The sequence below is a fragment of the Lutzomyia longipalpis genome, chromosome 2, assembly GCF_024334085.1.
Source record: "Lutzomyia longipalpis isolate SR_M1_2022 chromosome 2, ASM2433408v1".
In the NCBI taxonomy this organism is placed as follows: domain Eukaryota; kingdom Metazoa; phylum Arthropoda; class Insecta; order Diptera; family Psychodidae; genus Lutzomyia; species Lutzomyia longipalpis.
The window spans coordinates 14,893,891-14,915,566 of NC_074708.1; the positions used below are offsets into that span (position 1 = coordinate 14,893,891).

At 34.2% G+C, this 21,676-nt stretch overlaps 2 protein-coding genes across 3 annotated transcripts in view; one reads left to right on the top strand and one right to left on the bottom strand.

Moving 5' to 3' along the window:
* LOC129790865 (UNC93-like protein) overlaps positions 1 to 21,676 on the top strand; it is a 1,060,245-nt gene that overhangs the window by 28,515 nt on the left and 1,010,054 nt on the right. The gene's annotated exons all lie outside the window — the stretch shown is intronic.
* LOC129789223 (uncharacterized) lies at positions 1,333 to 19,219 on the bottom strand. The gene is made up of 9 exons (XM_055825871.1): positions 18,634 to 19,219; positions 16,101 to 16,231; positions 11,746 to 11,847; positions 8,479 to 8,898; positions 6,746 to 7,041; positions 6,160 to 6,247; positions 5,600 to 5,743; positions 3,756 to 3,923; positions 1,333 to 1,947 (listed from the first exon to the last, which is right to left on the bottom strand). Exons 2-9 carry the CDS (start codon positions 16,218 to 16,220, stop codon positions 1,882 to 1,884), a joined length of 1,404 nt encoding a protein of 467 aa, XP_055681846.1. The 5' UTR covers positions 16,221 to 16,231; positions 18,634 to 19,219; the 3' UTR covers positions 1,333 to 1,881.

Consider the following 21,676-nt stretch of genomic DNA (forward strand, 5'->3'; position numbering starts at 1 on the left):
AGCTCTTGAAGATCTTCTGGGGGCTCCAGAGCCCCCGGGGAACTTCTCTGTGTGGAAGTTGGGGCCCGCGCAATTTTTGACGGTTGGGGATCTTACACGCACTTTTTTTCCCGGAAATGGATTTTCGTGACTTTTGGAATTTTTGATGCCAAAAATTCAAAAGTATTTTCCTGGTCTTAAAAAACACAATTTCCCGTGAAAACTTGGCGGAAAACGCGAGAAAATTGCGAAAAAGTGAAAGTGTGAGGGAGACAGATAGCAGGAAAATGCATTCATCTCATTTTCTCTTCAACAAAAGAACCAAAAAAGCGCCAAATTCAAAAATTCGCAAAAAATCAGGAAATTTATATGGTGGCGCTACGAAGGGGGGCTCTGGGGGGAAAATGAATGTCGTTGGTAAAAACCACCTGGTATCAGCAGTCTCTGTACCAAATTTCATCGCGATCGGACCAACGGTGTGGAAATGCATAGCTGTACAGACACGAAAAACATGAAAGCTCTCAAGAGGAATCGACGTCGCTGCAAACTCAAAAAAAAAATCAAATAAAACACAATTTTTCATTTTTTTGCTCACATACAAGGAATATATTTTGCTTTATTTACACATTTGTTTTTTTTTTTTTTTCATTACAAACTTCCCAATAAACGCTGATTTATTTAAAATTACATCATTCTACAAAAAAAGGATTTTTATCAAACACATTCCCAACAGCGCAAGAGAAGCTTTTTGAGGGTTGCACTTAATTAAAAAAAAATACCTTGTCAATGGCAAAAAACCTCATTACAATAAAAAATTTATTTTGATAAGACTCCCAATTTTTTATACAACCAAAAAGCGGGCAATTATTAAATTATGATTTAAAAAAAACTTATAACATACACTCGTACATTGAGACAATCACAAATTTATTTTTTGTTGTTCATTTTTTCTTTTCTTTTTCGTATATTATTATCGCTCTTTTGAGAATTCTTTATCCATGTGTTTACTCTTAGGGCATGTAAAATATATTTACATTTTTTCTATTAACTATTTTGTATTCTTTTCTTTTACCTTTCATTCTATTTACACAATGACTTTTGATCTTCTGTAACGTTTTTTCTGATGTAGATAGTTTTCATACAGATTTACATTGTAAAATGGATTTAATTTACGAGAGATAGAAATTTATTTTAATTTAAGAGAATTTCCACTAAACGATGATTCTTCGATGACTATCAATGCAAATTCTAATTTATAAAAAAATTCTTCGAGTATTCTGAAAAGATCCGTGAGAGCTTCCTTTGGGGGGTGGGTGGATTTATGTTCCATCTCACCCTCTACAATGGAAGAGCTTTTATACTTCGGGCGGCAGTTTACGGATGAAACAGTTCAAGGGGATAAATCAAACACTAAAAATTACCACAGTCAACATTGAACAGAGGTAAGTTGGCTACATAAACATACATAAAAAACTCCTAGATAAGGTGCAGTGATAGCTGATAGATAGAAGGGTGAGTGATAGATTTTTAACTAATTTGATAATGATCAAAGGAGAGAGAGAAATGAATGTCAAGAATTTTCCTAAAAGCAGAAAGTATAAATTATCGTGAAAGAAGATGCATTAATTACCAAAAAGAAAGCCACCAACCACCAAAATAAAAGAAAAATCCTTCTACAGTGAATTTAAGAGCTTTTGTATATAAATAAAAAGCAGCAAGAGAAGGAGAGCTTTGGAGCATAGGCAAAAGCAAGACGGGGGAGTGCAGCGAGAAAACGAAAGCCCGAGGAAAGATGAAAGCTCCTGCAGCAGGATGTGTGGTTGAGTATTTCCAATTGGCAGAGTCGTTTTTTTTTTCTGAGGGTGGCGTGAGGATGTGAGATGAGCGCGCACGAAATGTCCTTTAGATAAGCGATGTAATGAGGCGAGCCTTGAAGTTGACGAGTCGCTCACTTGTCCGAGCGATGCGCTGGAAAAGAGATGAAAAAATCCAATTAATTATAAGATATTTAATGCTTCACTTAGTGGATAAGTCAAGGTAATTTTGGTGGGCAATTGACCCAAAAAACACTGATGGACTTTGCAATGAAAATTGAGAGATCAGAATTAAATATTTCAAGATCAACATTCAGGGCTATTTGCTTTGAAAGCTCCAAGAGATCGCAGTCTATTAATTTAAAAGTTTTCCTCTTAAGCTTATTTAAAAGAAAATCTTTTAATTCTTTTTTGAAAAATTCCTAAGAAAATATTTTTATTTAAATAATTTTGAAAAAAGCTTTTTCTCTTCAGAAACTTGACCTAAATTTTAAAATAAATACCTGAGAAAATTATTCATAAATATTCAATTGAATAAACATTCGAAAGATAACGTTTAATGCTACATATAAATAAATTGATTTTTATTCATGAACTCTTTTTCCGCATTGTAATTCATAAATTCAATTTAGGGCCAAATATTTCGTGTATTGAAAGTAAATGTATTAATTTATAAAATTATAGTTTAATATACGAATATTTTCAGAGAGTTATTCGCATTTGCGTCTCATTTTCACGTCGGTACAATTTATCCGTCACAATTAATTTTGAATACAATTCTCTGATTAATATTTCATTGATTTCATTCAGACGTATTTCACTTTTAATTAATTCGTGTTTATTATTATTTTATCATTCCCACAGCTTTCAATTTATTATTAATAGTTCCGGATTTGAAACTACTGTATTGAGTGTTAAGAATTTATTTTTCTGATTAGAGTTCATTTTAATAATTTTGAGGATTTTTTTTAAACTTATTTTGGGAAGTCTTTTTTTTAAAGGACACTATGCACAATATATGAAGTGAGTTTATAAAAATGTTTTTCCATAATTTTCCAAAGAAGTTTTATGAAAATTTGTTCAAAAATATGACATGATTGAAGACTGATAAAAAGTTAAATTACTTTTTTGGCGAATTCGAAGAAACAAAAAAAAACAACAATGACGTCATCATTTACATTTTTTGAACAAATAACTGCTGTTTTCGTGTAAACTTCTTTCACAATTATCTCATTTGAGATTAAAGTTTTTTGAAATTTATTAGGCAGTTCTTTCAACTTTTTTTTTAAAGATTTTTATTGATTTTTTACTTTTTGATCGAATTAGTTTCTTTTAGGGATTATACAGTACATAAAGTTCTTTGAAAGTTTTAAGTGATTATGTATGTATTTTTCTTTATAATTTCTTAAATTTAAGAATTATTTATTAACCCATATACTCACTTACGTAATGAGCGTTAAAAATTGTTTGAAAATAATTTTGCAAAAGAAACTTTGTAGAAAACTAACTTAAGAATTTGAACAAAAGAGGAAAATTTTTCAGTATCTTTTTTTTTCATATAAAAAAATGTTTAATAATAATCTTTTAAAAATATATAATAACTACATTAATAAATCATATCTCGGTTAATATTTAATTGCATTTTGGGAGATTTCAAAGTAATTAATTACCTACGAGAAAGTATGACAAGGATTGAAAAGATTCATAAGCATCACGTTTCATTCAATCCCACCCAAAAAAAAAACTCAAATCTTCCTCAAGGTGCAATTCAAAATGAATTGGACATAAAGAGGTGATATTATAGATATTTCGTATAGGTTATTGGTCATGGTTTTGGAGCTCTCTTTCATAACTCGAGCACATAAAATGCGAACTGCGGTGCATGGTGTGTTTCAAAATGATTTTTTTCGTATCATTAAAAGCTCGCGATTAGCGCACAACGGCTGCTCTTGAGCCACTTACCAAAATTAAATCTTGAATGAGATTCGAGAGTCCTCGATTTCCGAGTACAAAGAGCCGTGTAACTGGCCCAGGGATGCCTTCGGTGTATCCATCGCCACTTGTTACACTACCATCGGGTGCATTGGCGCGCTCATCTTGTTCCTGTGTGCCCGAACTTCCGGCGAAAAGCTGCAAAAGGAGAAAACCCATGGATTAGTTGAAGCTGCATGTGATGGGGGGATGGTCTTTGTACACGGATGTGTTGAGAAATCACAAAAAGAAAATACGGTGAGGGACAAGACCGATCCAAAAATCATGGTCTGAAGGCAAAAAAACAGGAAGGGTAGACCATCGGGGAAAAATAAGTTTTATCTATTATCTATTTTAAGAGATAGATTTGAAAAATAAAAAAATGAAAAACACACAGAAAAAAATGTTCAAAGTGCATCAAATCAGAGGGCGGCTTGTGCTGCTGTGTTGGAAAAAGAAACACTCATTTCAATGGAAAAGAAAACCAAAAAGAAAAACTCACGAGAAAAACTTAAGTTTTTCACAAACTCTCTTTACTTTTGTATAATCGTCTGTCATTATGTCGTTCTTTTGCAGTCGCAAATTTTTCCAAGAAAAAAAAATTCCACACCACCGATGATGGTTAATTTTTTTTGGGTTAATCGATGACTTTCAATGTTGAGGGCTTTTTATTCGTCCACAAGTCTTTCAGCAGGAGAGGTAATATATATAATGTTTTTTTGGTGTGTTGTTTTTGTCATGGATGAAGGACATGGAAGAGTGCTTGAAAGTTTTGTCCCCCCCACGAAGCAGCAAGAAAAAGCATTTGAAAGTATATAAATGATGAAATATAAAGCAAAAGTTATGTGATTAATGATGATCACGCGAAGGAATTAAAATAAGGTTTTAAACATTCTATGCCAATATGGAGAATGTTGCAGATGATGAGTGTGTGAGACCAAGAGACACTCTGACAGATGATTTTCATCTCAAAAAACGATAAAAAGTGAGAGGAATTATGTAGCTTAGATTGATTGCAAGCACGCATTTGACTCTAAACTTGCCGCAATTTAACAAATTTCAAGCACTTTTCTCAAAAGGAAGAAGGAGGATTTACTACGAGGAAGGATATAGGGTGGATTTGCTGGAATAGCTAGAATTTTGTCCTAGAAAAATTTGTCTGTTCAAAGAAAGCTAAGGAATCTCTAAAATACATCAGAAAATAAGAGAGCTTTTAACGGAAAAAGCTCGAAATTTTTAATAATTTTCTCAGGACAAAATCTAGCTTAAAACTAGGGCTAGGTATAAAAAATTTAGCATAATTCTGAAAATTCAAACTTAAACTTTAGGGGTGTAAGAGTTAATTTATTGAAAGAATTTACCAAAATTCACACCCCTAATGCAAAAAGTTTGAATATTCAAATTCCATTATTATAACCATTAAGCATGGGGGTTTTAATTTAACTTTAAAATTATACAAAATATGTTAAAAGAAACAAACACTGTTAGCAGGGAGATTTAAAAAACCAGCCAGATCAAAGAAAAAAAACCTTTCAAGACCAAATGCATTAATGTTATTAAAGTTGTTAAAGTTTTTGGATTATAAGTTATTGGACCATGATTTCCCAATGAATATTCTTTCCAATATTATACGACCAATAAGGTTGAAACCCCCGGATTACAGATGAATGCCAAAATTAAACATAAGTATCAAATGATTGGTTCTCAAGAACCTTCTCAAAAAGAAAAATTACTTGGCGAGCGTTAGGTTGACAGAGGCAAAAACAGGTGTTAGGAGGGGAATGATTTAAAAAGAAACTGGAGAGTTTTTGTGTTGATGGAAGTTAATAGTTTACCGAAGGACTCAGTCCAAGAGATGTCCCGTCTGTTAAGGGCACAGTCGCTTTGTGAGAGGCGGAAATGTTGACACCGAGTGATTCAGTTCCAGCTACTACCCGGTAAACGGTTCCAGCAGCACGGGCAGCACGATCTGCTGTTTGCTATATCATGCACACGATGGGGACACATTGTATTAAACGCTCAAAAGCTTTCAAAAAATTTTAATTTTGTTGTTGGGAAAGATCTGGGAAAGTGCCGAAGAAGTGGAAGTCTTGTGCAAAAGTTACTCAACTAATTTTGAAAAGCTCTAAAAGTGCTTTTAAAGAAAATACTTCTTCAGTTTCAATGTTGATTTTGCAGTGTTGCTCTTACGCAGAGTAAACCTCTTCATTGGGTTTGAGGAAGACACCTCTTATGTATTTATTGGTCCTTGCCGTTGGAGAGTATCTTCAAGCGCACATTTTTTTTAAAAATGTTTTCCGCCAAAATCATTGAAGATTTTTAGCATTTTGCGGCTTGTTTTTAGCGCAGTGTGCGCCTGAAGATCTAGCTAGGACTTTTGTTTCACTAAACTTACACGAATAATGTCGAAAAGGAAGTTTCCAGATCCACCTCCAGAGCCACCACTACCTCCGGAAGAGCTGCTGAATCCAAAGGGAAGGAACCTACGATGAAGAGGAAGCAATAAGATTAAAATTTGCTATTGATTTTTCATTTTTTTAAAATATAACTTGAGCTTGGGCAGCTTGGGTCTTAATGTGGAAAAGAATAAAACATAACGAAATATGGAATATTGAGAGCTTTAAAGTAAATATGTGTTATAGGTAATTAAAAGCTTCAAAGCCTTTTCTTTAGAAATTAATATTTAACTCCCCTGCAAACAATAAGACCTCTTGAGGCATTTTTGAAAGGTCAAATTGAATCATGTATTCAGGTTTTTTCTGGATTGATTTGGGTAAATTATGAATTCTTATTATTTAAATGGAAACCCAATTTTCATCTAAAAAAGCAAAACATTTTTAAAGGTTCAAATTATAAAAGTCGTGATTAATGAAAGAATTTTAATTTTTCCACGAAACTCTCTGTGAACCTCTTAAGTTAAGAGTTTTCCTTTCTAAATGAGTTTTCCTTGAAATAAAGACGAAAAAGTTTTTTGAATGAACCTTTTGTTTCTGTTCTCATCGTCCGCTTCATTATCCAGGGACAAGTCATCGACGGCTGGAGACTGCGACTCCGCTGGGCTCTGGTCTCCCCCCTCGAGCTTGCTGACCCCCTGCTCCTCCTGCTGTGTGATCTCCTGGCGATCCTTTGCCGCTGTAGCGGCCGCTACCGCCTCGCGAACCACCCGTATCGTCTCCAACTGTTCATTGATCGCATTTGCGTCCAATGAATTGTCGGCATCTTTCCCCGCGACCTGGATGGAGAGTGAGACAAATGGAAATGATCCACATGTTAGTAACTACTGAAGGAATGGCGTGTGCGCAATGAAAGTCTCTATGTATATGCTTTTTTTTTAGCCATTATGGAAAGGGTTGGTCGATCGACTGGCTAAATGCTGTGCTGCCAATTTTCGACACTTTTTAAATTTTGCGCTCTTTCTTTTTATTCTTCAGCATTTCACCATCCTCGATCGAAGCTAAATAAAAGAAAGATGCAATTTGCTTGAGGAGAAAGAAAGAAAGAGAGATTAAAGAGAAAGAAGAAAATAACTAGCAATACAAAATGAAGTAACTTGGTTTTTTTAAGAGACTTTTTGTTTTAGAAACAATTACAAAATCCAATGAATGGTGGTGATCGTGGTAGAGAGAGAAAGGATAGAGAGGATTGTAATCTATAAATCAAATCTAATTATTATATAGATGAATGCAGGAGTTTGAGAGAAAGAGAGAATATTAATCTTGCACTGATAAATCTCCTCATATCGTGCAAAGTATTTATGCTCACATGTTATGAACTTTTGATATATAAAAAAACGATATTTGGATTAAAGAGTGGTGATGTTAAACGCTAAAAGACATTACGAAATAAGTCGACGAATGGAGGTGAATGCTTGCAAATCACAAATTCAATGATTGGCGAAATAGAGAGCAACTAATATAAAATATGTATAATAAAGTATATAATAAGAAATAAAGAACACTACCTAAGAGGCTACAAAATGGTGCAATTTTATGATGAGAGCAGAGAGTTAATAAAAACATGTGACGCCAACGATGAGCATCCAATGGGGCTTACATTGGGCCCCATAAGATGAGATACAAAGACAAATATTTAAGCGTGATAAACTACATTGTATATTAACTAATAAAATAAGACAAATGTTCACAACATCAACAATGACGAATAAATGTGTTACAACAAATAACATAATTAAATGATATACATCAACAAATCTAACGTGTTTGACTAATACGCCCGAAGTAATAATTTTCTAGCATTAAAGGTAACAACATTAACAAAAATCAAAATTGCATTTTAAAGCATCAACAATATGATAAATTCAACACTTGAACCTGAAGACCGTGGCAAATTGTTGAGTGGACTATGCGGAAAAGTTTTCACACACATTTTTTTTAAATCCAAAAATAAATTGGCCGGGACACAATTTCAGGTGGTTTCTTTTGATTGCAAAGACAGTGGTGATGAATCATCCGTGAAATGTTTCTTTTTTTTCGAAATTCTCTTGAAAGAAAAAAGATTAAATAAAATATTTTTAAAAAAAATGTGAAAATGCGTGAAATAAAATGTTTTGGCACATTGAGCAATTTTCTTTGATATTTTTAATGCACTCTGCGCTTAGAAGGCCACACACAGAAGTCAAATAAAATGGAAGAGAAGGCGAAGAGAAGCAAAATATGGAAGAAGCTCACGCGAATTTGCCACGTCTTTATCGTACCAAATTTTGATTATCAGATTGTGCCGTTGTGGCAGACGCCGTAGCATCTACGGCACCCGCAGCAACGACTGTAGGTGCCGCCGTTGCGTCAACCTCATCATCACCATCGGCCTCAACGCCATCAATTCGCGTCCGGAGGCTGATGGTCTTTTCCGGCTCAATGGTCGACGAGGGGGTGCCGGGGGAGGCACTGTTGTCCACAAAGTCATCGTCCTCGTCGTCATCGTCTGAGCCGGGTTCGAAAACAGGCAGCGATACGCTAACCTTGCGATCGCCACTGTTCGTCTCCACCTCGTCGTCGTCATTGGTCTGTGTGCCGCCACCGCCGCCGGAACTACCGCCCAAACCGCCGCGCAGCAGAATGGGGCCCACTGTGCGAATCAACACCGGTAGGATCATCTGGATCTTCTGCTCGATTATCTACAATTGCACATCAAGTTTTATACAACCACATTTTACTTTACTCATCCATCTTTTCTTTTTCAAAAGCTTTCTTTTTTTTTGGTTATCAAGATGGTTCAGCGAGTGTGTTATGTGGGCGAAGATGAGCATCGAACTTATAGCCTATATCACAGAATGATTTCAGGGAAGAAAACAGATTGAAAATATCTCAAAGCTTTCAGAAATAATAAAAAATAGTTTCTCGTTCCCAAATTGTAGGTATATAGTAGAAGTTTGTGGAGTATATAGAGGCATCTGCAAGAATAGATCTAATCATGCAATGATGACTTTTAAGGCCTGAAAATGAAAACTAACCCTCCTACGAAATTTTAAATAATCTAATTGATGGCTCAAGCCTGAAGCTTTAGAGCTTTGGAAGAGCTTTCAGGTTTAAGCTTTCAATTTTTATGAAAATAATTTTGTAAAAATGCATGAATAACCAAAAAATGATAAAATTTATTGAGATTTTAGAGTCCAGGAATTAATGAAGATCGTATGAGGATTAGTTTCTTTTTTACAACATTCCGGAACTATATATTAAAAGTAGGTAACTAATAGGAAAGTCATAATTTTTAGTTCAGGAGACTTTTTAAACGTCATGGATAATCTTATAAATTTTTCTTATAATTTTTTGCACCTAATAAAATAATATAAAATATTTTAAAAATTTGTAGCCTTGGTAAGATAAAAGCATCACGTTTGCTTCAATGAAAATAGAATGCTAAATATTCCTCTTAAAAATAAGATATATACCTAATTTATTTACAAATTCATATTTATGATATTTTACGCACTTTTAAGCTACATCTAAAGTCTTATCTGAGAAACACGCATAAAGGTTAATAAATTGAGAATTAAAGCAAAGGTGATTTTCCGGAAGGAAGCACACACTAAATTCTTTGCAAGAAAAAGTGTTTCCTCCACAAAAAAAAAACATTTTCATTGAGGAAAAAGAGGAATATAATCCATAAATTTATCACATATTATAAAATATTGCGCCAACACTTTCTGTGCTAAAGAGAGTGATTTAAAACAGGAGAGTGGTGTTGCATTAGACTTTCTCTTTGAGACATTATATTGCTGCCATTTTGCCAGGCCAACAACACAAAAGTTCAAAGTAATATTGTGTGCTGTTGCATGAAAAAGCGTAGGAAATGTACGATACCACGGCGAGGACAATTGTTGGTGCGACATTACTTGTTTTTTCGGCACACCATTTATCGGATAATGGCCCAAATCGCACACTAAAACAACGCTCAAGCAATTTTTCCAGTACGACACATCTTCAAAGGAGCCCTCAAAATTATCCACGCACGGATTTCCCAACACGATCTTGAGCACACATCATGCTACACCGAGCAATCTGCTAATTGTGGTGCAAACATTATGGGTACAAAAGAAACATTTTTCACCCAAAAAAATCCCCCACGAGACAGCGACAATTGGTACTTGCAATCGTGTGCGTGATCTCCGCATGATATTCGATTTTTTTTAAACTCTTACAATTGCGTGATTATTTTTCTCAAAAATTGCTTTTTTTTCTGCCGAAAATGTTGAGTTTTTTCACTCTCATTCGTTTTTATTGCATTTTGGCCTCATTTCAAGGCATCAATGATGCTGCAAATGCCCAAATTTGGCTGACTCAGCAACTTTCGATTTCCTTTGACTCATATTGCACGCAAAGGGGCTGATGAGTAGTAAACTTGGTGGCAAAATAATAAATTGCGAAGATTCTGTTGCAAGATATTCTGTTTGATACTTATTTAGGTACTTGGTAGAGAAACAGGATAAACAACCAGATGCCTCAATTTTTTATCTTTGGCTTAATTTTAATTAAATTTAAGGGCAGGAGGTAAGGCAGAATTTTTTACATTGATATTTTGACTATGGAGGCGCCTAGTAAATACCAGGCGTCCTTATTTAAAATTTCTTTTTCGTTTAAAGAATCTTCTTAAAACAAATTCTTAAAAGTTTCTTAAATAATTCTTCATTTTTATCTTTTTAGATAAATAAGAAGGAACCATAATTAATAACTAAATTAACGGCTCTAATAAACAAATTAATTTAAAAACAATTTCATAAATTCTTTTAACGATAAATTATCTCAGATTTGTAACACTTTTTCTAAATAATAAAAAAACATATTTTTTGCAAACCTGTAGCCTTTTAGAATTTTCTAAAATATCAGGAAATTAATCATTGAAAAGTTCTAATATTAAAAATGTTAAATTCCTCAAATTCAAATACATAAGTTTCGTAGACTTGTACGCCCCTTAATAGTAGGTAGAGTTTTTATACCATTCACAGTGAGGAAATTTACTTTGAAAATCTTTGGACTTTTTTCCTCCAAAAATGTTATTACATTCCTTTGGTAAAAAAAAAGAAGAAAATGTAGAAAAGATTAGCAAGATAAAGTGAAGAAATAAAGTTAGATAGTAAGGTCAAATGGCGTTAGAGATTTTGTCTTAATCGATCTGCCTAGAGGTGCAAAAATAACAAGAGTTTTGGCACCAAAATTGCCGCGCACACTCATTAGAGCTATGCGCGTCCTTCGGCAGATTTAGGTAAAAATTCACGTGAAAAAAATATCAATCACCTGGCCACAGAGACAAAAAGAAATGTGAGAAATAGAGCTTATGTGGCCAAGAAGAATGGAAAGTGTTGGAACGAATGGTTCGTTGGATATTGGAGAGACAGAAAAAAAGAGAAATATTTCAATTTTCTTTTAGCAGCTAAAGAGTAAAATTAAATTAGTCGGGTATTTTTCACCCTTTTGTGAAATTTTTGCAAGAATTTTTTTTTTGCTTTTTTGTGCAACAACCTTACCTGTGAGATAGTGGGGAAAAGTTGCCGTAAAATATCAATTGTCCTCTTATTCCTTTCGCTCAATTTGCCATCCCCATCGGCGAGTGACAAAATGTCGAGTTCCTGCAAATTGAATGATAGATGAGTTTAGTGTGGCAGATGAAATGGAAAGTTCATCAATTAAATAGACTGTCATAATTCGATGTCTTCATTGGGGCTCACACGAGATACATGAGACGATCATTATAGTGCAAGAAATGTTTTTTTTTCTCGCGCACGCCAAAGTGAGAAAAAAAAGTTCAAGAGCTTTCGTAATCGATTATGTACGTTATTCGATGGAGATGCCACTCAAGGTACACCGTCTACCAGCATCACAAGGCGCCATCGCGAGCACACCTTTCGCAGTGAAAGAGCTTCCACGGCAGAGTGAGCGAGAAAAGTAAACTAATGAAAGTTTAAAATATCTTTTGTGGAAAAATGATCATACACGGTGCTTTTTCTTGCCATCTCTCACCCAGACATGTGGGGTTGTACACTCATTTTAATTTGCCATACATATGCCTTTCACTTCTCGTGAATTTTGGTGTTGACAAAAAAATGCCCCAAGAACCACAGGGGAGGTCATTTGAACGGCACGTGGGTCTGTGGTTTGTGTAATTCCATAGAATTATGTAAATCCTAATCTTGATAACAAATGGATTCTTTTGAATTTCGCCAATATCCGTCAATAAATCATTCAATAAAATTTGCACCAAGAATTGGATTTTTCATTCTTTTTGACCTTGAAAAATTCTAGCTACATATATAATTATGAATAGATACAACCGCAGTTCAGGATTGTGATATAACAAAAAAAAAATGAAAGGCTAGACATAAAACCGAATGATTTACAATTCTTTTAGATTGTAAGATTCAAATATATACAAGTTAAAATTGAAAATCTTCTATGTTAATGGATACATAAATTTTGCGGACATCACGATTGATTCTAAGCTTTTTTTTATACATTGAAATACGATAATTAAATGTTTTGAGCTTTTTTTATGCAAAGATTCAACGTCTGTAGTGAAATTAATCCTAAATATCATACTCGCTTTAAAAAGAATATTAACATAAAAATACATTTTTTGAACTCTTTTTATTGACAATTCGATAAACTTTTTACATTCTTCAGTCCCCAAGAAAGAATGATTCGTTTACGTTTCATTAACTAAAACGGAATGTTTTGGTTTTGAATCAAACGATTGTTATTAAAACATGAGATATTGGCAACAAAATAAAATTTTTATCTTAAATCGAAATAAGAAATTATCTGCAATATATAGGAGGTTGCCATACCTCGTAAATGATGCAATTTCAGACGTTTCTAACCAAAAAACAGAATTAATTTACAAAATTCTACCCACAATCCAAGCTTCATTCGAATAACTTTCGATCAATTCTTATTTTAATCCCAATATCGAATTAGTAATTTACAAAAATTGAGTTTTTTAATCATTTTTTTTAGCTATCAGGAAGCTTCGTGGTTTTGAAAGGACAAAGCATTCCTCTCCCAAGGAATAATTTTTTGAACTTTTGTAAAAAAAAAGCTTTTAAAAGCTCTGAATTATGTGAAATTACACTTAATTTGAATTGTAAAGATCAAACGGTTTTGAATTAAGTGCAATTTTACAATTTATAGTATTTTTAACGGAACCCATCTTCAGTGAATAAAATATTTTATTCGAGATGGTAATAAATGAATGAATACAACCAAAGAAACTGTGAATACACTATTTATGGGAAAACAACAGAAGAGCAAAGTCTTTTGAAAAATGCACATAAATTAGCTTTTTAATTGATTCCCTCAATGCCAGTTCAATTGCCACCCGCTGTACATCGTCCCATTTTATGAAGAAAAAAAAAACATTCATCACGACAATGTTGAAGTGTGTAAAAAAAGCGCAAGTAAAACCACATATTCAATTGTCTGACAAGAACCACAAGCCACACAAAAAAAAGTCACAAGACAGTTTATTGACAAAAGTACGAGAGGTTTATTGAATTGTGTGTTTTAGTCTTTGCTCCCCTGATGCGAATACCAAATAGCAATTTAATTTAGCTGTATTTTTTTTCACCATCGAATTGTTCCAAACACCGATTAATTTCCCATTTATACCCAGGTGAGCGCATTCTTTCTCTTTCATGGGCATTATGATGTTGTATGTCTCATAAGGTGAATTAAACATCACGTTGAGCACACGGACGCGAATTGGTGTTTAATCTTGTGTTGACGTACTTGTTTTTCTTCATGCCTTCTTCTGTGCCCCGAAACATCCAAAGTAAACATTCGCTCGCGCATACATTTGCGCGCCCGCAGACTACGGTGTGAGGTAGGTACCTCGGAACGAATTGGCGCGTAAAGAAAGTTCCGAGAGAAAGTATTTACGCCGTCACGTGACTCAATGGAATACTTTGGTGCGCTTGTTACTTCATCGCCAGATACTTGTAACTTCTTTTTTATTTACCTCCTCTTCTTCCACCCAACGAGTTATGTGAGTTGGATATGCGTTATTTAAAATCCACCACACATTGTGACGTCTGTGCGCGCGAGATCGGAAGAGATTGAAAGCGAAATTGAGACCAAATGAGTTCATCTTTGCTGTGAAGAAAAATGCGGCCTCTGCCAGCAACGTGCGACAGTGAAGATATGCAAATAAGCATTTAATATCACCCACAGTGGATCTCTTTTTTGTATGCTACTCAAATATTATATTCAATTGAGTCGTATATCCAAAACCATCCAAACCACCTCTAAAAGTGCTGATAAATTTGCTGAATTTTAAATGAATTTTCGTCACAGAAAGAGAGAAGAAAAAAACAGGAAATCCACTCGATGAAATTAAAATTAATATTTCCGAAATACCAATTGCACAACACACTGCGCATTTCATGGGCGAACACCTGTTACAATCGCGAGATTTTTTTTCTGTCATAAATTGAGCTTACTATAGAGAAAATCTTCCTAGTTTTCCCAAAGAATTTCCCAGACAATATTCTCAGAAAATTTCCAACAAATTCCCAATTAATTCCCCGCATGTAAGATAGGCGGGATTTGTGCTTTAACGAAAGACATCAACGCGATAAGCGACGAACCTGCGGATGTCAAGGCGAACGTCATCCGCTCCGGCAGCTCATCCGAACCGTGAGATTCGCATTGTAGTAGCATTGAAAAGGTTGATTTGTTGACCCAATGCTTTTTTATTTCTGTCATGTCACACTGGGGTTTTGCACAATTTCGCGACAGAAATAGTAATGAGCACGCGGATGACGTTCAGGATTTGGTGAGAAACAGTGGATGGAATTCATTAAGATTCGTGGAAAAAATGTGGTCAAAATTGGTTTATTTGTGCACACGCTGCTCTTGAATGCTTTAATCGAGGTCCATTGGGGAGCATCTTGAGCGATGATCTTGGAATGAGGTTGAAATTTCGAAGGAAAATGAGATTATCTGCGAATCTCTTAAATTAAGAGAAAATCAGCATATTGACGAATGAATTTATATTCATTTTTGTAGTATTTTTAATTTCTTAAATCTTTTTAAAATGAAGCGTCGCCGTCTTACACTCAAAACCTTCTATTGTTTCCATTCATTATTCTTCAAAAAAAAAATTAATTAAAATAAATAGGTTTCCGTTTCGGAGGTAAAAGCAAAATATTTTACTTTTTAAACCGTTTCTGTTTTTGTAATTAAAATATTTCATAGTAATTTATGGAAATTATTTTGTACTTTAGGAAAAGATTTCCAAATGTTCGTTACTCCAATGTCAGATAAATTCGATAATTTTAAACGCTAATTCGTGTGTACGAACACATACGACCTTGAGGAGGGGAATGCACGATTGCGCACGAACTTAGTTTGTCAATAAACATCTATCACAAATGAAAATTTTACGTCAAAGCTGACATTTCATTTGACAATTTTTTTAGGACGCCCAATTTTTTTTTTCTTTCCTTTTTTAGCCATATTGATTTAAAGGTTCTTCTTGAAGCTGTAATAATCCGAAGGGCACCGCGAAAGCTCTTGAACTGAATTGAAACAAACATTTTTGGTGTCACCCAATCAATCTTGTTGAAATTTTTGGCAATAAATAAAGCATTTTGACAGATTTGAAAACTACTTGAAACAACTTTCAAAATGTTTTCAAGTTTTTTTTTCTCTTTAAAAATAGGAGTTTATTCGAGACACTTTCAAGTTAATTGCCCGCAAACTTGCAATACCGAGAATATTGCTTCATCTTAATTGAAAAATAATTAAATTAATTTTATTTTCATTTTGCGGCTCATTTTCAAAATTACACCGTTAAATTTTCTTTCATGGAATGAGATTTACTCACCTTGCCATTCTGTAGTGGAATTTGCAGAAGGTCTAGTGATGTTTTTGGCTGTTCCTCCGATGGAACAGGAAGTGCTGCAACTACGACCAGTACACTCACTAATACTACTAATTGCTTCATTTTGGTTTCAACTATAAGAAAAAAGAATGCAACAAAAAAGTATTATTATTTGTATTTGTATATCACATATTTTCAAATATAAGGTAATATAATTTTAATATGACTTTGTGCACAAACTTCCTGCTATACGAACTACAACATGGGAAGAGGCTTCTCTTTACTGCCAATTCAACGATAGAAATACCTTTGGTGATGTGCAGTTGTGAAGGACATGGCTTTGAAATAATTGCGCGTTTCTCTTGGGTACCTTCTTGTGAAGATTATAAAATTATTTTCCAATTACCCCGAGTGTGGCATTCATTGGGAAATTGCGGGAAATTGTGGCTCAAACATTATGGGGCACATTATCCTCTCTCTCTCTTTGGGTGCACGAAGGCGGGGTGAAATGAATAATTTCGCGATTCGCATGCAGTTGGTTTAAAAAAAAAAGAAAACAAATCAAAATAAAAATTATTAATACGACCGGTTGGATTATGCAACGCTTGAGGTTTCTAAATGCATCAAACATGTGCAGCACCCAGAGATAAAGTCGAATGGAAAAAGTGAATGCATTTTTTTATATGCCAGCCAGCATATTCTCGTGGGTCGCAAGTGGACACAGAGAGTGCTTTTTGGAAAAGTAGAGCAACTGTTGTGGAGCTTTGTCAATGGTTTGCAATAATTATATAGTCAACGAGGAGGGTAAAAATAAAAGAAAAACTTCCTGAAATGGATACTGAAAATGCAAAGAAAGTTAGTTGATTGTGATATTTTTCTGAATAAACTCATTTGAATATTATTTGAACGAATAATGAAACTGATTTAAATATCAGAATATTTTTTTTTATCTTAGTGGTGGCGCTACTGAATGGCGATAATGTCAAAAAGAACAAGATGGCGACGTTAAGTCAGCAGCTAGTTGTGTATTTTACGATCTTAGTTATTTCGGCTTATTAAATGAGATTTCTATACTTTTGATTTGGGTTTATTGGTCATTTTCCAAAAAAATACTCATTTCTATCATTTTTTTTTAAACTATATTTCTAGATTTTTTAATTTTCAATTTTTTAAGAGATTTAAGTTTTTCAAGACTGAAATTATTTATTGTACTTACTTATACATTTTTTATGCAAAAGTAGTATTTAATTAAAATTTCAATAAACTTTTAAAGTAACAGCTGTCAAAAATGTGACAGACACTAATAAATGTCATTTGATTGTCAAAAATTACCGGTCGTATTTAGGATTACAAAATATCTTTTATCGATCTTTTATAGTTTTCATTTCCTTTTATTCATTTTTTTTAGAATAGAAATGTTATTTTTTGTTTAACATCTTTTTTTTTATTGAAATAATCATTCAGGTTTATCTATAGATTGCAAAATACTTTTAAAATTAAAAGACAAATCAATAAAATAATAAATATTAAAAAAGTAAGATTATTGCTTTCAGGAATTTCGACAAAAATCTGTTTTTAGATATGTTTTTTATATTTTTTATATCTAAACATTAATCATTCATTTCTAAAACTTTAGAAGGTTAAGAAAGCGGTTTTAGCAACGAAATATGTAATGTAAATTATATATTATTTTATTTAAAAAGTAAAAGAAAAACTTTATCTAAATCTCTAATCGTTAACCCAGAAATATTACTAAAATTGCCCAACTCATGACTACTTTTTCATCTTAATTTTAAGAGATATGCGGTGCATTGGTGAGCTTTACCCGTTCTTCATGAACTTTTAATGTATTCACGTACAAGAGTGGCCCAGTATCAAATAATGTCTTAAGGACAGTAGTACAATTCCACCTGGTCCACCTTGTATCGTATATTGGCACCGCAGAGAGCTGGCATACTTGGGCTTAGCACGTCCACTGACTCCGGACAGCACTGGTATGGGCGGCTCACAAAACACTCTCGAATGATTCGAAAAAGTGCGTGTGCCCAACATTTGATACAAAATATGCAATTATGGCATGTCTGCATGGTGGAAATTGTATATTAGTTTTTCTCTCACTCGCATTTTTGACCAATATCAGCCACACAGCAAGGTAGCTCCACACACTAGAAAATACCACCTTTACGCAATGGCCGTATGTAAATTCTTAGTTTTAGAGCTTTGGTGGAGGAGAAAAAAAAATTTGGTAATCGAACAAATTAGCGTTATGCAAGATTGTGGGGATATATTGGTGGTGTACGGGGTGGTGGTGTTGGTGTGCAGACTTTCGCTGAATTCATAATTAAATTGATTTTCGCAATGCGGGTGAACGGCGGGAGGAAAATTGGATTTGAGCCACTCTATTGCGCGCAAAAATGCAACGAAACTGCACGAGATTTCGCACCGTACCTCCTCCAAATCATAATCCTCGCTCACAGCATGGATGTTTGAAATGCACGTGATTTAATTTGATAAAAAATGTGGTACAGTGACTTACATATCCTATTTACAAGTAGGTGAGACAGTTGAAGGAAAAGAAGAACTAAATAAGGTAAAATAAATTATGAGATGAAGAGGAAGAGCACACACGCGATCACACAATATTTTTTTCCTCTCTTGGCCTTTTCCTTGGGTGCACAATTTCACTTTTTTGTCTCTGCAAAAACCACTCTTGAGCGCTTATAATCCCCAATCAAGTGTCTCAGTGCTCAAATTTCCGCATTTAAGTCGCAAATACGATATATATGGTGAAGGTAATCACAGAGCACTCGCGTAAGATGGAAAAATCACTGATATTTTCACTTTTTTGCCAGCTACCAAGCAACTCTTTGACCACGAAGACAGCTCAAAGTGGATCTTTTCTCTTCCTATCCACACTTTGGAGCTTTGTATCTTGGTATGCCTCCTTCCTTTGGGGCCGCTTTTTTCCTGCTCAAAAATCGTGTGGTGTGCAAACAACAATAAGAAATGTGTGTACAAGTGGCAGCCCACCGCGATGTGATCGTCTCAGCACTCGATCGTGGAATGGCTCAATCGCGACGCGAGTGGCTTAAGCTTCAGCTGCTTTGAGTGCGCCCGTCGACAAAAGGAGGAGGAGAACTTTGCGTAGCTTATGTACTGGCCATAAGCTCGCGCTACCACCACCCGCTCTGGAGGGGGATTTATTGGGTTCAATCGCTTCTGATTTTTTGGCTAATTTTTCCCCAAAAAATTTCACATCCGATCACACTCTGTCAAATTCTTCATGATCGCATATTTTCCACATGAGCGATGACCGCGGATTTCTTGTGCCAAAACACCCGCGCGCTGCGCATCATCGCCCCAGACGTTTTCTCACGGCGCATACAGAAGTTCACACACAAACATAATATTTCCCCTTCAAAAGCACACAAGTTTTTTTTTCATTATTTCTTTCTACCTTTTACACCGCAGATTTCCCTTTTACAGACAATTCTTATCAGACAGAAAAGAATTTATTAAACCTAAATATTTTATTTTGTAAAGCATAAAAATATTTATATTGCTGAGAGCAAGGCTACAAAATGAATATTTTTGATTGTATTTGAAAAAATTATGATTAGCTTGACCTTTGTTTTATTAAAAATTGTTTTAATTCTTTTGGTGAGAGAATATTTTTTTTGACGAAAGTCGATCATCAATGCAAAATTTGAAGGAGGTTTGAAGGTAAAGAGAGGCGATACTTGTGTTAACTAGAAATTATGATGTATATGAATTTTAAAATTGAAAATATAATTGTCATGATCGTTGAGATGTCTAAAACTTTTTTTCTTAGTTTTTCTTACGTATTTTTCCTTTGAGTTTTACATTGATATCCTGGCAAGAAATTAGAGAAAATATGCGTAGTGAGTATTTATAAACAAAAATTATTAGGGGAGAGCGGGGCTAATAAAGTCACTTAAGGGTTTGAAAAAAGCCTAAAATATCATATTTCCTAGCTAGACAGAACAAAATGATCTGAGAAAGAGTTATGGGGCAGTAAATCTCCTAAAGAAATGAGCTATACATTACGCTTTATCTATTTGGGAAATATGATATTTCGAGCTTTTTCTAAACCTTAAAGTGACTTTTTTAACCCCGCTCTCCCCTATTTATAGGAATATGAAGAATTAGTATTTTCAAGAACTTCAGGTGTACAGTAAAGAAAGTTAAAAATTTTAATCAAACTTTAGTTAGTTTTTTTTTATAATTTTAAAAATAAATTGCCCTTCATCTCATCCTTCATAAAATATTATTTTACTCAATTCCATTAAAAATCTCTTAAGAATTTCAACGATTTGTTACACTTTTCAGTGGAAATTGCAAAGTGAATGAGTTCTTGGGAAAAATGAAATTTTTTTTCAGCAAAAAAAAATAAATCAATAATTAGGCAATCCATTATGGTGGTGTCTTTAGCTAACAAAGAATGCTAATTCCCGGCATGCAAAGCCTAACGAGGCTCTTTAAGTGAAATCCCATCGATTGCCATTTCACAATGGAAACATTTGTGGAAAAATGCGTGATATTTAGCAGATGTGCACATCTTTTGTCATCGCTGATTATGTTAATTACACCTGTTAAATTTAATTAGCTCTTCACACATGCGCTGCCACCAAGAGATGACAAAACACAACGTGAAAAGTAGGTATAAGAGCACGTACAATTAGAAAATGAGGATTTTTCTGCATTATATTGCATGCAATTGTAGAGGTTGCAAGAGGTGAGTCTCAAGTGATCTCTACGGTGATCTCTGGGAAATTGAACGTGCCTATGGTTGACTATATATGTGAAGAACATAATCTTTAGAAATTAATCAGTCAGCTGCCGTATGTGGAAACAATGAAGAGCACACCACCTTTCACTGTCTCGAGAGAAGAATAAATTGTATAATTTGCAATTGTATAATTTGAGCCGCATTTGTTTACACGGCATTTTAGTGGTGTTTTTGGGCGCAGTTTGTAAGATTGATCTCTGACACATTACACCACGCACTTAATTTCTCTCATAAGCCCATAAGCGATTGTCTATCTCGCCGGCATAAACACTTTTTTTTTACTTTGTAATTATGTTTATGCCAACAATTGCACCTCCATCTCATAATAGTCCACAATCTAATAACTGATCCACGCAGATTATCTCCATTTCCCTCATGTATACAAGCATATCTTGGCTCTAAATCATTCACAGAATGATGGAGAGAAATTTCTTCATGATGAATTGTCCAGACTTTTCATTCCGTCAGATAAAATTGCCACTCATCGTTCAGGAAGACTCCCAAAATTGCACGAGAAAAAAAAATCAAAAACAATCTGAGAAAGATCCCACAAATTATTGCGGAAGCTCAAAAAGTTAAAAGAAAAAATGTGAAAGAGATCACTTTTGATATAACACGTGATTGGAGAGTGATATACATTTAGAAATTCATCGCATTTCATAACACTCTTCGCACAAAAAAAGATCATCAACTTTGCTGTAAAAAAAATCCGATGAACATCGAAAGAATATAAAATTGAACTCAATCATGCATAAATGCGATAAAAAAT

Coding starts and splice junctions, on each gene's coding strand:
- LOC129789223 (XM_055825871.1), bottom strand. CDS start 16,220: ATGAAGCAATTAGTAGTATTAGTGAGTGTACTGGTCGTAGTTGCAGCA. Junction 6,248..6,745: donor GATGAGAACAGAAACAAAAG/GTTCATTCAAAA, acceptor TCTTCATCGTAG/GTTCCTTCCCTTTGGATTCA. Junction 3,924..5,599: donor CTCTTGGACTGAGTCCTTCG/GTAAACTATTAA, acceptor CTCCTTTTGCAG/CTTTTCGCCGGAAGTTCGGG.